The sequence below is a fragment of the Talpa europaea genome, assembly GCF_964194135.1.
Source record: "Talpa europaea genome assembly, chromosome: 11".
NCBI lineage: Eukaryota > Metazoa > Chordata > Mammalia > Eulipotyphla > Talpidae > Talpa > Talpa europaea.
Window position 1 is genome coordinate 77,017,927 of NC_140078.1, and position 16,475 is coordinate 77,034,401.

At 47.5% G+C, this 16,475-nt stretch overlaps 1 protein-coding gene across 2 annotated transcripts; it reads right to left on the minus strand.

The window, feature by feature from the left end:
• Positions 1-2,883: 2,883 nt before the first annotated feature.
• On the minus strand, positions 2,884-16,261 carry SLC25A38 (solute carrier family 25 member 38; the record flags this gene model as incomplete). Of its 2 annotated transcripts, none has more annotated exons than XM_084247601.1 (7): positions 2,884-3,006; positions 4,870-5,036; positions 7,205-7,373; positions 7,553-7,732; positions 8,292-8,376; positions 8,947-9,068; positions 16,193-16,261. In XM_084247601.1, the coding sequence occupies 7 exons, from the start codon at positions 16,259-16,261 to the stop codon at positions 2,884-2,886; spliced, it is 915 nt and encodes a 304-aa protein (XP_084103727.1). The 2 variants fall into 2 exon arrangements, with proteins under 2 accessions (XP_084103727.1, XP_084103726.1); XM_084247600.1 differs by having other exon boundaries at positions 7,187-7,373.
• Positions 16,262-16,475: the final 214 nt, after the last annotated feature.

Here is a 16,475-nt window from a genome sequence, read left to right on the forward strand (position 1 = left end):
CCCCGGTGGTGCAGCGGTTGAGCGCTGGGTTGCGAAGCTGCCCTCGGCCTCTGCAATGCCGGTTCGATCCCTGGCTGCTCCCCTGCCACCGGAGGAGGGTCCCACATGGTGTGCAGACCTGTCCTGCCACCCCCTGCTCCCCTCAGCAGTGTACTTTGGTCCTTCTGCCTGCTTTGCTCCCAGCTCTGGCTCTGGTGAATTCTCTCACCCTCCTGCGCTTCTGACTGTACCCAGTGCTTGTATAAATAAATAAATAAATAAATCTTTAAAAAAAAAAAAAAATATGCGAAAGGAATACAAAAAAGAATTTTGGCCATGAAAAGGTATTGAACATGCCACATCATGGAAGAACCTCAGAAACAGAAAGTGAAATAAGCTAGACACAAGAGACGATATCCTGACTTCATTTACATGAAGAATACAGAGAAAGCAAATTGATAGATGAAAGGCATCACTGGTTACCTGGGGCTGGGATTGAAAAGGGATTAATTATAAAAGATGATGCAATTGTTAAAGAGGTTGATGGTTGGGGGAGGGGTGGGCGGAATCAAGTGGGTGAAGGTCAAAAGTTACCAACTTACAGTTCAAAATAAGCAAGACTGGGAATATAATGTACAATTCAACATTACCCAGAAAGTTTACAATGCAAACTTGCATTAGCAGGACAAACCCGAGAGCTATTTAGGGCAGGTTGGCCAAGGGCAGGTGCACATTCCAGCCCAAATTGGTTAAAAGCAACCAAGGGGCAAAAAGGACCCTAACATTAACTTAGGCTCTTTAACATCCATTTACATAGTGAAATTCCCATCCAAGGGTAGGGGTCAGATCCAGAGCAGAGGAAAAGATCTGGTCCTGTAAGCCTCACTGTGTCTGAGCAACCAAGATTCCCAACATCCCACCCTGTCCCCAATACCTGTTTCAATACCAATAATCTTATACAAATCCTGACTCCCTTTAGAAAGGGAGAAGTTACTTTGGGAGTCATCCCTTAGCCTGTTAGTTGACTCTAGTAAAGTCTTGTTGCCACAATCTTCCACTTGGTCTTTGTGGTGATTTAACATTGACTACAGTTAATAACACTGCACTGCATGTCCTCAATGTCTGCTGAGGTTCTTGGAAACTGAGTGAAGGTCTTAATGCTGTAGGATGGGTTTCTTTTCAGTGATATCAGTGATATCATCAAAAGATGTTGAAGGAAACATTACTGGGAGACATGCTATATTTGAAAGTTAAGAGTATTTTAAAGTTAAGAACTCTTATAGGGTGCCTCCCTGGTGGCGCAAGGGGTTAACATGCAACCTACGAAGCTATCCGCAGCCACTGTAGCACATGTTTGATCACCGGCCAGGGAGCTACCCACATGGCCCAGCAAACCTCACCTGACTCGCCCACTGCTCCCCTCAGCAGTGTATTTCAGTGGATCTGCCTGTTCTGTTCCTCACTCTGTCTCTGGTGAATCCTCTCAATGCCCGGCCCCGGTCTGGCTTGTACCCCAGTTCTTGTATGCATAAATAAATCTTAAAAAAAAAAAAAAAAAGAACTCTTACAGGGCATCCCTGGTGGCACAGGAGATAAAGTCTCAGTGCTGTCAAGCTATCATCAGCCACAGCACCATGAACTTGATCCAGGCCAAGGAGCTGACCCACTTGGTGCAGCAGACTTCTCTCATCCCACCCACTGCTCCTCTTAGCAGTGTATTTCAGTAAATCCATCTATTCTGCTCCCCATTCTGTCTCTGGTAAATCCTCCCACCCCTGCATATCTGGCCTACACCCCAGTTCTTCTATGCAATAAATAAATAAATCTTTAAAAAAAAAAAAAACAAAGAACTCTTATAAGTTCTCATCACAAGGAAAAAAATTTTTGTGCGTGATGATGAATGTTAAGACTCATCCTGATTATTTTGCAACATATACAAGTAGCAAATCATGGTGTGTCTACTAATGTCAGTTATATCGCAATAAAAAAAGAAAATAGAGCTCTTACTGGGGGATGAATGAGTCCTAAAACTGATTTATGCTGATGGATGTACCATACCGTAAAGTTACTAAAAGTCATTGACGTGTATGTTTTGAAGTAGATGAATTTTATATGTAAGGCAAAACTGTTTGAAAACTACTTTTAAATTTTAGGACTTATATAGGTCAAAAGACAGGCAGCCACCCTGACCATTTTGTTATTTTAGAACCCTGGAAACACTAGGTTTTCCAAACAGCTTTCAATGATAAAGTGCTTCCCTTTATTTATCTGAACTTTAGCTGTAGAAAAATGCCAGAACAACCTAAAGCCGAAAAAGGGGTCAAAATCAAGAATGTTTATTTGGACATTTAGAGGCCAGGAAGCCATTGTCCCCCACTTCCCAGACCATCTGAGAAGTAGATTAGTAACCAATTAAATAATGCCATCTATTCTTCCTCATCCTAACATCGCCTAAGGTGCAGACTTCAGCCTAGTGGCAGCGACTCCTCTCTGGGAAGACTCAGCCTCTCCAGCTGAAGCTTCTCAGTCACAGTGGGCGGCTCACAGCTGCCTTGGTTGTGACATTCCCTGCCTAAGAAGGGAGCCAAGGAGGCTTGGCGTAGGTGGGTGGGGCCACCCACCAGCTGCCAGCTGCAAATGCCTTTTCAAGTAGCAGTGCAGGATATGAAACCCTTCTCCTAACTCCCCACCAAGCTGTACGTTTCCATGACTTCTCTTTGGGGAGATTCCAAAGGCTTGAGTCACGCCCATCTATTCTCTACTAGAACTGGATAACAGAAGATGAGGTAACTGCCTGGCACTCCAGGTAGGGCTTCATCTTACTCCAGAGTAGAGAGGTGAAGCAGCTCTTGGCAAAGAACAGGCAGGGCGACAGATCCCATCATTCCCGAGTGCCCTGTCGGGTCAGGACTTCAAGCCCATCTTGGCCATCATCTCTTCATAGACTGTCCATGCCATGGCAGCCATCAGTGTTCTGCGGAGGGCCCGGGGGACGCCGCCCTGGAAGAAGCCCCGCAACCCATAGTCCTGTGGGGAAAGTGAAAGTCAAAAGCCTGGAAGCAAATTAGCAAAACTGCACCTGGCATGAAAGTGAGGGTCTCTCTGTTACTCCATTGTTAAGTCTTAGTTTTCAGACTTTTATTAAAAATCTCAACACTATGAATAATGGGCCCATGGAGACGATCAATCAACTTATAGTGCTGAATGGCTAAGCCTCATCTTGTTAGGTATGTCTTATCCAGAGGAATTTATTTCTTAGCTGAAAATCTTTACACAGGGTTGCCATGGACAGTTGGACACTGTGTTTTATGCACAAAAGCACTGAGCCCAAAGCGGCTGCTGAAATCCAGACCAAGGTCTGCTTGCCTTGTCAATGTACCTAGAGGGAGCATGTTTTTATAATTCACTGTATATTCTTGGTGACCTTATATAAGAATTAAAGACAAAATACCTCTTTCTTCTCCCCCGTAACCTGGATTGCTTGGTTCACTCCTGGTGTTATTCTAGCCATTTTCACATTCTTAAAAATACATTTCAAGAATGTATTTTCAGGGGGCCTCCCCGGTGGCGCAGCAGTTGAGCACTGGGTTGCGAAGCTGCCCGCAGCCTCTGTAGCACCGGTTTGATCCCTGGCTGCTCCCTGACCACCGGAGAAGGGTCCCACATGGTGCGCAGACCTCTCCTGCCGCCCGCTGCTCCCCTCAGCAGTGTACTTCGGTCCTTCTGCCTGCTCTGCTCCCCGCTCTGGCTCTGGTGAATTCTCTTGCCCTCCCGCGCTTCTGACTGTACCCAATGCTTGTATAAATAAATAAATAAATCTTAAAAAAAAAAATTATGCAGTCTGATTTCTTTAAAAAAAAAAAAAAAAGAATGTATTCTCAGGGCCCTCCCTGGTGCCACAGAGGTTAAAAACAGCGCTATCAAGCTGTCACCAGCCACTACAGCATGAGTCTGATCCCCGGCCGGTCAGGGAGCAACCCACATGGTACAGCAGACCTCTCCTAACTCGCCTGCTGCTCCCCTCAGCAGTGTATTTCAGTACATCCATCTGTTCTCCTCCCCACTCTGTCTCTGGTGGATCCTCTCACCTCCCGCACCTCTGGCTTACACCCCAGTTCTTGTATGCATAAATAAATAAATCTTAAAAAAAAAAAGGTATTTTCAAACTTTCTCATTTTTAGGTACAAAAAAAAGGCATAAGCAATAGGAGGAATAGTATCAGGTCCACATATAATTGCTTCTGTCTGGGGTGAGACAAATAACAGAGGTCTCCTCTGATGCATGGAATACTGAGGACAGGAAAATACAAAGATATAGGTGACATATTTACCGTGAACAAGAATATCTGGTTTGAAATACCAATACAAGTTTCAAAGAGCAATTCAGTGGTTTTTAAATAATGGTTTTTAAATTCAGCTATTGTACCTTTTATCTTCATAATACTATTTGTATTAGAGCAAATTCCTGGAAACAAAACATGTCTATGTTTTTTTTTACCACATTTCCTCTTAGGCCCTTGATTAGATTTCTAGGGCCTCCCAAGTCACCTTCCAGATTCAGTAGGTCTAGGGTACAGTCTTGCAATCTGCATGTTTAACAAATACCTTAGGTTGTCCTAATGTAGATGACCCTCCACCTCCATAGCCCCACTCTGTCCCAAAAGAAAAAAAATCATAGGTTTTTAACAGAGATTTTCAACCATAGCAACCCACTGCAATTACTAGGGAACTTAAGGGCTTCAACTTCCAGAAATTTTGCCATAATCAGCGTAAGTTGTAACCTGGATATGGGACTTTTAAGTTCTCCCAGGTGATTCTAATATGTAAGGGGTGCATGTCATTGCTCTAGAGAGAGCCTGAACCAGAACCAGTATTCATCCTATAGTCTTACTTTGAAAATGAGTGTCACGGCCTGTCCAATCCACCGAAATTTCACTGGGGAGAGCTGCATGTGAGTTTTGATAACATCGGCAGGTTGAGTTACGAGTGAGGCCAGAATACCAGCAAATATCCCACAGCTGAAATTTACAATTGGAATAAGGGTTGCATCCAACTGATCTGAAATAGAACAAAGGCAACATCCAGTTATAAATAAATCTCAATTCATCAGATAAATAGCAATGCTGAGTTGTCCACTAATTCTTCCCAAAAGCCAGAAAAGTCTAGATTCGAGCAAGGTTAAAATTAAAAATTAAAGGCAAATCTAACAAGTATAGGTGGAAGAATGGAACTCAAAACTCACCTTTTTATACCCATCACAATAATTGAGAATGATTAATTGACGCTAAAACATATGGATGAAAGGAGGATGTTTTATATAGAGTCCAAGTATTTCCACACACACGTGCAAAAGCCCCCATTTACAAATCACAAAAGAAAAAAAAACTGGATTTCAGAAGATGTGATATATCCACACAGTCCAACTATAAGGGCAAGACGTTATTAACAGCAAGACGGAGTTGAGGGAAGTCAGAATGACAAAGTCAAATAATGGACATTTTCACAGTGGACAATTTGACAGAGCCCCTGCTCCCGAAAAAACTGTGTTTTCAGTGGAAACACTATCATATTCAAGTGATTAAAAAGTCAACCTCACTTATAATGGGTCAAACCAATATCACTAGCTTCCTAACCTAAGGCACCAGGGAGATGTTTCTGTAGTGCTTTGTCAGAATGTATAACTGAACTCAGTCATGGGGAAACATCAGATAAACCCTTACTGAGGTTAGGCAACTACACTCTTGAAAATAAAAAACCAAACGGCTACAAAGTACACCACTGGGACATTTGGAGACAATGAGCCTCTAGATTGGAGAGAGATCACAAAATTGTCCCTATGTTAAATTTCCTAACCCTGAAAAGATGGTCATACGAGAAAGTCCTTGTCCTCAGGAAACACACTGTGGTTGGTGTTTAAGGGCAAAAGAGCATGTATCTGCAACTTTTTAATGGTCTGGAGAAAGGATTATATAGGGAAAAAGAGTATAGTAAAGGATTATAAAATGATTTGTACTATCCTTTTGGGTTTTGTTAAGGGAAATGACTTCTAAATACCAAATTAAAAAAAATTACAGGTAGATTGAGAAATTAAAAATGCACATCCGAGTTCCCTTACTGACTTAACTTTCTACTGCAAATAAGGCTGTGGCCTGTAGTGTCACACCTCCTGGTGCCTGGGGAGAAGCAGCAAATCTCCCCAGCACCCCACCTGCAGCTGGTCACCACCGCCACAATGGTGCATGACAGGGGAAATAACCTTAGCCGCATTCCTGGCTTAAACTACCCATAGATAGCCTACCGAATACAGGTTCATTCTAAGGGTGTGTTTCTATACCACCTGGCTCTGATGGGGTGGGCACTGCCATTGATTTTGTCTACGTGTGGTTCAAATAAACTTATTGGTAAGGTGGGCCTACCACAACACCTGAGGTTTGGCACCCTTTCCGCCACCCAAAGGACAGGCTCAAAATCCAGTTAGCTGGGCACACAGCAAGGCATGGAAAAATAATCTTTTTTCTTCAAGCTCTTCCCGACTGGCATTTTCCAAATTTGTCTGATCAGAATCATATCAAATGCTTCCTCAAAATGCAGGCTCCCAAGTCTTCTCCCAAAGCTTCTGATTTAGGAGGCCATTGATGGGGCCCAGCATTCTTAAGGTCAGACAAATTTAAAAACTATGCAGAACCTACGAGAAACATGCTTTATTCTGCCTCTAACACTCTACCAAGAGTTACAGGCCTGCCACTACTTTGCTTTAATAGGCCATAAGTGAGTGGGAAAGGCAGGGACCACACCCGTCATGTCCACAATGCATGCCGGCACCTGCTCCTGCCTCACACATGCTGATGGAGCTCAGTTCCGCAAAAAGCAACAAATCAGGGCCTCCCCGGTGGCGGCGCAGCAGTTGAGCGCTGGGTTGCGAAGCTACCCGCAGCCTCTGCAGTTGCCGGTTCAATCCCCGGCTGCTCCAAGGCCACTGGAGGAGGGTCCCGCATGGCGCGCAGACCTCTCCTGCAGCACCCGCTGCTCCCCTCAGCGGTGTACTTCGGTCCTTCTGCCTGCTCTGCTCCCCGCTCTGGCTCTGGTGAATTCTCTTGCCCTCCCGTGCTTCTGACTGTACCCAGTGCTTGTATAAATAAATAACTAAATAAATCTTAAAAAAAAAAAAAAAGCATCAAATCATCTCAGGGAGATCTCTTCCCCACCACATCTCCCTTTATCCATACCATGGAGCACAATGTTTTTGGTCTGGTTGTAAAACATCAGGTAGATTCCGGAAAAGGGAGCATCACGAAGGAGTGTCGCTGTCAGGCCACTGAAAAGGCCCCGGTGGCCCTCACTGCGATAGATGCTCTTCAGCGCCGCATAGATGCTCTCGTAGCCATACCTCCCACTCTGCAAAGGAAGCACAGACGGGTGACTGGCACGGAAGCCAGGGCCTGCCGACATAGATAGGCACTGTGGGCATATCAGCCACATGTTAGACCATAAACTGGAGTGACACTGAGGGCCACTGGGCTCTTGAGTCCAGTGGCCCTGTTTACCCACCCCGAGGATCTAAAGCAGCCACTCACCTCGTAACGTGTTTTGATCACAGTGATGGGGGACATGCAGACCCCTGCCACTGAGCGAGAGCCCACCCCCAGCATGACGGACTCCAGGGCAGTGGGAGGATGGCCTCGAAGGAAGTACTGCTTCGATGTGTAGAGCGTGCCAAAGTAGATTCCAACACCGGGGACACACCTCACAATGGACTGCAGAAAAAGCCAGAGGGAGGAGAGACATCAGACTGAATACTAAGCTACCTTTCTCAGCTGTGTTTGCCCAAAAGAGGACTCAGATTCACACACAATGGTTGATTTAACATGTGGAGGAAATGATAGGAAAGTGGGGGAGACTGAGGAAAGGCAGTCATGCAGGGAGTTTCCTAACCAGCTACTGCTGTGGGCAACTCTAGGAATCAGTGTAGAACCTGAGCTGGGCGAGGGAGGTTTGAAACATCAGCTCTGACGTTTCAGCAAGGGAGGCCTGTTGCAGGGCTGGAGTGAGCCTTAATCCCCTGCACGTCTAGCAAAGTGAGCCAGGAAAAGCTGTCAGGAGAAAAAATGCATTTGTGGAGGTCTCAGCCTCTGGCACTGCAGGGTTAAGGTCCTGAACCGGAAGACAGGCAGGGCCACCTGCGCCTGCTCTACGGAGGCCCACCCGCCAATGCCAACACTCAGACACTCTTAAAAGAGAGGATATGTGTAGTAGATGAGAAACAGCTGGTTCTTAAAGGAGATGGTGCAAGAGACAATCCAAAAGGTAGCTTACAGGGGACATCCCTTTCCAAAGGCCCAGGAGACTCTCCGTGCGAACCACCTTCAGGAGCAGAGCCAACATCCCAACACGTCTTGATCTGAGGGCAGACAAATGGGGGCAGAGAAAAAGTCACTTAGACCATGTCCTCGTAAAAGATCTCTTTACAAAGACTTCTTTGCATGGATTCTTTTCTAGAACGCTTAATCTCTACAAGCGTCTTGGAATGACTGGGCTCCTGTGTGTTCCTGACTTGGCACGTGTTTATCTGTCCAGCCATCCTGCAACCATGGGATAACCCCACTGGACATACAGTTCACACACTTCCCCGTGCTGCGCCAAAAACAGGGGCACAAAGGAGTCACGCAATACGCACAGTATTTCCAGACACCCACCCACACCTCTTGCCAGGCAGCACAGTCACAACATTAGGTTAGCACAAATGTCGCTGAGGCAGATCACCCCAAGTTGCCTGACAAAGGATCACATGAAGAGTTAAACATAAAAAAATATTCATAGTCACAAATATACACAAATCACACAAGAGCTGGGCATGGCCTGTGTTTCTCTTTGAACATCCAACAGAATGGAAGCTGACTTAGGGCGGTCAAGGCACTTCTGTGTCTGGGAAGTCATTAAAACCAGCTTCCCTGTGGAATGGGAGGCTTACCCATGGGCCGAGGGCTGTAGAGTCTGCAGGCGAGTTTTGAGGAGATCCAAAGGCTGGAAAAGGAGGGTAGAGCAGGTCCCGCTGATGGCACCACACAGGAATGCTTTGATAGCGGGGTGCAACTGCGGGACAGCAGACATCGCATGAGCAGTTCAGCATCAGCAAGCCCCTCTTTCTCCATACCCGAACCTGTCGATTCCTTTGGAAGGATCTCACCTGGGGGCACCGTGTGTTACTTTTATACTACGGAGAAGGGAAAGGTACAGCTAGGAATGAAGGGGGCTGGGATGTTGGTAAGCGCACAGCAAGGCATATCGCCCTAGTCTTGGTATAGATGGGCAATCATTTTGCTCCTTCCAAGCAGCACATCTATTTCCATCTGTGAATTAGGACCCTGACCACACCTCGCCACTGGTCCTAGTGATAACAGTTATTAGCATCTCCTTCACAGAAGCAAACTATTGAACACTCCCCACTGGTCCTAATGATAACAGTTATTAGCATCTCCTTCACAGAAGCAAACTATTGAACAGAGAGTTTTAACTCTCTTGGTTGAGGGACCTACAGGTATTTAAAGAGAGTCAAACTGTCAGCTGAGACAATGCAAAACATACACGGCACTTCCCATAAAACCGATGATTTCCTTAATTTGAAATTCTCCCTTCTCTTACACTCACCCATCTCTCACTGGGCCTAAGCATCTCTCACCCATCTCTCACTGCAGACTAAAGCACCTAAAACCAGCAGCTACTTCTGGGTTTGCTGAGTCTGCTTTAACCCAGCCTCAGTGTCACACACTGGGTAATCAAAAGGCACCACCCAGACAGGCAGGGCCCCCTCAGAGACTAAATGCAGTCCCTCAAGTACCCTCCAGAGGCCTCAGAGCACCTCAGAGTTCAACCTGAAATCACAAATGGTTGCAAAAGATTATTTCTAAATTCCAAGCAACAAAGAAAAGCTCTCTTCTCTAATGCAGATACTTGGCAAAAAAAGATCTCTCCAACTCATTACATGGCTTTTGTATCATTATTTTAAGTAAACAGCATACTTTTGCATTAAAACACTACTACATAATGTTGCCTATTCAAACACATCAAATAAATACCTACTGGAACTAAACTTTTTGCAACCTGTGATATGTGACAAAGAGATAATTCTAAGCTCCACAAATCAAGCAAGTCTCAAATCATAGAAGTATATAAACGGAATTACTTAATAGACTCTCGGGGAAAGAGAGAGTGATAAATACTGATAAATTCAGGTGATAAATACTGGAGCTCATGACCACATGCTATTCAAATAGCATGTAAAGCACAAAAGCATGATAATAAGCTAATAAAACAACTACAACCAAAAGGAATGTGTAATCTGGGCAGGTCTGTGTTGGCACCCACAGATCCCTCTCCTGCAAGAAGAGGTGCCCTGCTCCTTTGACAAACCCATGTTCCCAAGAGTTCTGTGATCCTCAGTCTCATCCTAGACTCAGGGCATCAACAAGCCCAGCTTCCCTGCATACGCGAACCTCCCTTCCCCTTGCCTGGAAACAACTTTAAAGTCCCCCTCTTCCAGCCTAATGCCATTTTCTATTTCCACCCCCTCATCACTAGTCATACCACAGGCCCCCATAATTTGCCATCCAGCCACAGCCTCTCCAATGAAGCTGTCTGGTGCCTCCAAGGGCCTGCCGCCTCCCAAGACCCTATCCCTTTGCTGGCCTCATCTTACTTGGCCTGTTTCTGGCATTTGAAGGAGCTGGCCCCCTCTTCTCTCAGTTCTGGGTTTCTCTCTCCTTTCCAGCTGCCTTCTGAGTCTTCCTTCAGCTGGCAGATGTTTCTGTTCCTCTTATCTCATCCTGGCTGCGGCCTCTCAGGGCAGCCTGACGTCCACACCCTACTTCACACCCACAGACCAGCAACACCCTCATCTCCAGCCCAGTCCAGTCTCTCTCAGACTCCTGCCTCCTCCCTCCAGTGGCCCACAGGCACCTCGAAGTCAACACTCCAAAATGGAAACTCACTCAATAGTTCTGTGACCACTTGCCTCTTCTTCAGCCCACGCTGAAATATCCTGGTAGGGAATTTGGGAAATACACAAGACTTTCAACCTGCTGCTTCGTGACCAAGTCCTATGGTGACCCCTGATTCTTCCCAGGGCCTGCCCCCACCACCTATCCTAGTGCCTGCCTCCTTGGCTCCAGCCTCCAACGTGCTTCCAGAGGAGTACAAGATGAGGCATCCAAATATACACACCATCTCCAAATCTCACAACACTCTTGTATTTAAACCAGTTTTGCAGATGAAACTAGACCTTAGATGTTACAAATGTGTCCTAAATCACATGGTCTGAAGCCATTGGCTGGGACTCAAAGTTCATGCTCTCCTCACCGTATCCCAAGACTTAAGTGAAAGTTAAGGGCACTTCTCAGGCCTTCAGCAGAGCTCCACCCCTAACCAAAACTAGCTCCTTGAAATGCTGTTTTCCTCTGACCTCAGGGATTAATGCTGTCCTGGTTTTCCTCCCACACTTTGGGCTTCCCCACCTTTAATTCTGTCCAAGCTTAGACCCTCTCTCCAGAGCTTCAGACCCATAATCCACTTACTCAGATGTCCACAGGTGCCCAGACATTTCCAAACAGGAACTGGCTCTCTCCCTGCCCGCCCCCCCATCTGCTTCCTCTCCAGGATGCACTACACCAGTGAATGCCCTGCCCCCTCCCCATCAAGCTGCGCAGCAGTAACCTGGGCACCACCAACTGGGCCTCTCAGCGCTTGCACATCCTCCTCTGACACAGCTCTCAGAGTCACCTGCTCTGTCCAGCCTAGCTCAAAGCCCTGTGCTACCTAGAATAAAGTCTCAATGAGAGACAAAGTTTATTAGATAATCAAAGTGAGGATTCCAACCAGGGAAATAGTTCAATAGATTTTACCCTTTGGGAACTGTTCCAACCACAAGTTTGAATTTAGTTCATACAAGTTGGAACGATGAGTCAAAATGTAATCATAATTATTGACATCAAAATGTAATTATTTTTTTTAGTGGGGAGACTTCTGATCCCATTTTGTCTTTGAAGGCAGGCAAATACTGGGTTTTAATCTCTTCTTTTCTGAGAATGAACTGTGGAGATGCAAAGGCTAAGTACCCATTGTTTAACTCTTTTTTTTTTTTTAAGATTTATTTATTTTTATACAAGAGCTGGGGTACAGGCCAGAGGTGCGGGAGGGTGAGAGGATTCACCAGAGACAGAGCAGGAAGCAGAACAGGCAGACGATAGAAATACACTGCTGAGGGGAGCAGTGGGCGAGACAGGAGAGGTCTGCTGCGCGCCATGCCCATGCCGGAAGGGATCAAACCTGAGCTGCCAGAGGCTGAGAACAGCTTCACAGTGTTGCACTCAACCCGCTATGCCACTGGGGAGTCCCTGTTTAACTCTTTATTCAACTCCTTGGTGATAAGTAGGGTTGAAAAGGCTGATTTGACTCTGAGGGGTAGGATTTTGCATAGCTGCTTCAGACTTCAAGTCCAGCAGTCTTTATTTACTCTCCAGTCTGTTAGACCAGGGAGGGGGTGTCTCAGAACATCTTACAATATATTCACACCCACCACCGCTGGCCTTGGTGACCGCTACCCCTTTTCATCCACTTCTCACCTCGTTTCTTTGCATCCTCTAGCCCCCTCTCTACCCAGCAGCTTACAATCATCTTTAAAAACTGCAAATGTGAACACCTCGCTTCCAAATACTAAACCCCTCCATGACAGCTCTGGTGTTTTATACAATTTGAAGTTACCGATTGGAAAAAAAAAGGGATATAAATATAACCATTGACACATGCATTAGAAACCACAGTTTGCCTAAATGCCATTAATACGATTGAAATAAAATTAAAAGACAAAACAATATCCCTAATTTTTCCATGTTCCTCTCTCAGGGTAAGGTCCAAACTGCTTCCAAGGTCTTTCAGGAATCATGTGGTCCCTTCTTACCTTTGGACCTGTGCTCTTAGCACCCTCCCTCTTACACAACCTGCAGCTATTCCCTTTACTATGGAAAATTTTGCCTTGGCTCCTCCCATATTTAATTCATCATGAGGGGGAGGGGAAGGATGTGCTTAGACCACCCCTATTCTCAGAAAGTCCCTGCAGGGGAGGAAAATGTTCCCTGTACCCTAGTTCGTCATGGAGACACTCCTGTAGTAAAGGACAGATTAGCAGGAGAAAAATAAACAAAAGTTTAATAATATGCATACCTCCTATACACATGGTAGAGACCCAGGGAAACTGAGCAGCTTGCTGAAATGACATATGCCACCTCCTTAAATACCTTCAGCTAAAGACACGGGATGTTGGCGAGAGAGAAAATCAAGTTAAGGGAGGTTACCCAGAAAGGCACAGTAAACAAGATAGGGTAGTTTGGTCATTGACAACATCCTGCCCCCTTTAGAGGGCGATAGCCTTACAAATGGAGATTTTCCTTTATACATACAAATATATACATGTCTCTTACAAAAGTGTGACTTCTATCTGGTTTTCAGAGCTTTTCCTTTCTCTGTAATTTCTTTTTATCTGCTATTTCTTAAAAAATAACCAGTCCATCCTTATGCCAAAAAAGACAAATTTAGGAGTAGCAAACTTTGCTCTCATACACCCCCCTCCAGGCTCAGGGCTCCTCTTTAGTGCTTCCACAACACAGGAACCCATCTCCCTGTGATTGAGGGTCTGGGTAGGGGAGGCCACCAGGCCTGGCTGTCCTGTTCCTGGTGCTTCCTCCAGAGCTTGGCCACAGGAGGGGCTCAACTGTGAAAATTGAAAGGATCACCTAGCAGGTGTTAAACTATAGTTCAATAATGAGCCTGACCTTTAGCTGCAAGTGAGAACAAAGCTGTTATTTGGCATCTTCAGGGGACTGCAGTCTGGAAAACACCACTCAGACAAGGCCCTGTAAGAATGCCAATGTGGAGAAAAAGTACAAAGCTTTTATAGGTGGAGCTGCTTCCTACTGGTAAACTAATTTCTTTGAAAAGAAAAGAAAAGAAAAGAAAAAAAAAAAAGCAAAGGATAGCGATGCCTGAATACCAGTGCAGAACAGATTGTCCTCGGTGAGCCTGAGAGTTGAGTGTTTATAGATCTCTGTCAGTATCTCTGATGCTTGCATTGTCCCTCCAGACTCCCCAGATTCCAGGTGTCAGGATACAGGTTTACTGAGGCTGATGTATGTGGTCGTAAATCCCAAATTACCAAGTGGTCAGGTGTTGTAGAAGCACTCAAGTTCTAGTCTCCTAGGGAGCCCCTTACTCCATTTTGTAATTTCCCTTTATCAATTTTAATTCCATGATTTCTTGGTTATCTCCACACAGGATATGGCCGGTGGAAAAGACTGGCTCTCCCTTGATCAGAATTCCCCAGGACAAAGTCCTGTGGGCCCCACATGTCCCTTCCTGGCTGAGACAGGGTGATTTCTCTCTGCTCCTTCCAGACCTCTGCTCCAGCAAGGCTGCAGGGAAGCCTTGTAGTTACGGCTTCTGGGTTCTGCTAGGCACTGTAGGCCCAATGTGCCCCTAGTACTGTGTGGAGCTTGTTTTGAGTCTGCTGTTCTTCACACATCCACATCCTCCCCCACTGCAGGAGCTATCTGCTCTATTTTCATAGCACAGTACTTGGACATGTATCACTCAATAAATATTTGTTGAGGAGATGAAGAGAGCTCATAACATTTTTAACTTTGTAATTTTCCAGCTTAACCTCTAATAGTTAAAACATCACCGGTAATAAAATTTCTTTAAAAAAAAGTATACTTCTCATTTTGATTAGTCTTAAGGTACTGTCAATTCTCAAAACACATCGTTTGAGACCACATCTAAGTTTTTTTCTTTAAAAAGCACCAAATTAGGGCCTCCCAGGTGGTGCAGCCGGTTGAGCACAGCGCTGTGAAGCTGTCCACAGCCTCTGCAGTGCAGGTTCGATTCCCAGCCGGCCAGGGAGATACCCACATGGCATGGCAGACCTCTCCTGTCTTACCTGCTGCTACCCTCAGCAGTGCTTTCTGCCTGCCTGTTCTGCTTTCCATTCTGACTCTGGTGAATCCTCTCACCCTCCTGTGTCTCTGACCTGTATCCCAGCTATTGTATAAATAAATAATAAATCTTAAAAAAAAATAAAATAAAAAGCACCAAATTATTACTCAAGGTCATAAAATGAATCATCCAGTTTTCAAGGAGATGGGGGAGGGGAGTACACAGCACCCAACACACAGACACACATTGGCAACCGGCAGCACTTAAATAATTAGTGAACTAGTTCCACAAGGAACTTCTTCTCCCCCTCAAAAATAATAATACTAAGTCCAATTCAGATCTCAAGACCTGAGAGCCCAGAAAGACAAACAGGTAGGCATCCTTTTCAAGATGTAAATGTAGAATCGCCACCGCCTTTTCTAAGAATTTCTTTTTAAGATTTATTTATTTATGCATGCAAGCGCTGGGGTACAGGCCAGTGATGCGGGGGGTGAGAGGATCCACCCGAGACAGAGCGGGGAGCAGAACAGGCAAACCGACTGAAATACACTGCTGAGGGGAGCAGCGGGCGAGTCAGGAGAGGTCTGCTGCGCCATGTGGGTTGTTCTCTGGCCGGCCGGGGATCGAACTCGTGCTGCAGAGGCTGCGGATTGCGTCACAGTGCGGTGCTCAACCCCCTGAGCCACCAGGGAGGCCCTTGCAAGAATTTAAAAAAGGGAATTCGCAGCTCCCCAGTCCCCACCCTCTCACCCCAGCGTGCGAAGGACACGAACCTTGAACTTGGGGGAAAAACAGCCACCGCCCCCCACGCCCCAAAGCCCGGCCTCGACGCCTCCACCCCCCGCACGCCGGCCCCCGGGACTCGCCCCCGGGCACGCCCTCGACCCGCCTCCGCCTCCACCAATGGCGGCCCGGCGGCCCGGCCGCGGCAGCCAACCCGGGCCCGCCCGGCCCAGGGTGCGCCCCGCGTCTTCCCGCCCCCTCGGGCCAGGCGCGCCGCTCGCAGCGCGCTCCCCGCGCCCCCCGGCACCCCCGGCCCGGGCACCCCGCCGGCCCCCGGACACCGCGGCGGCGGCGAGGCCCGGCCGGCCCCCCCGGGCGCCCCCGCCACACCCCAGCTCGCCCACGCCCTCGGCCGACTCCGCGGCGCATCCCGGCGCGGAAAGGGGGCCCCTCCACAGCCCCCCACGCCCTCCCGAGCCGGCGCCTGGACGCCCCGCCGCCCTCCCGGGGCTCACCACGAGCGTCTCCACCCTGTCCCCGACATCCTGGGGCTGCAGCAGCGCCGGGCGCGACTTCTGGATCATCGGCGCGGACACCCGCGAGGGCGCCGGCTCGGGGGCCGTCGCGGGGGGCAGGCTCGGCCCGGGCACCCCCGCGGGCGACCGGGGGGCCGCGCGCTCTACGGCAGCGGCTGCCCGCCGCCCGCGCCCGCCCCGGGGGGGCCCCTGCGCCTCGTGCCGCGGGGAGCCGCTCGCCGCGCTTCGCTCGCTCGGCGGACGCCGCGGCTCATGTCTGGCC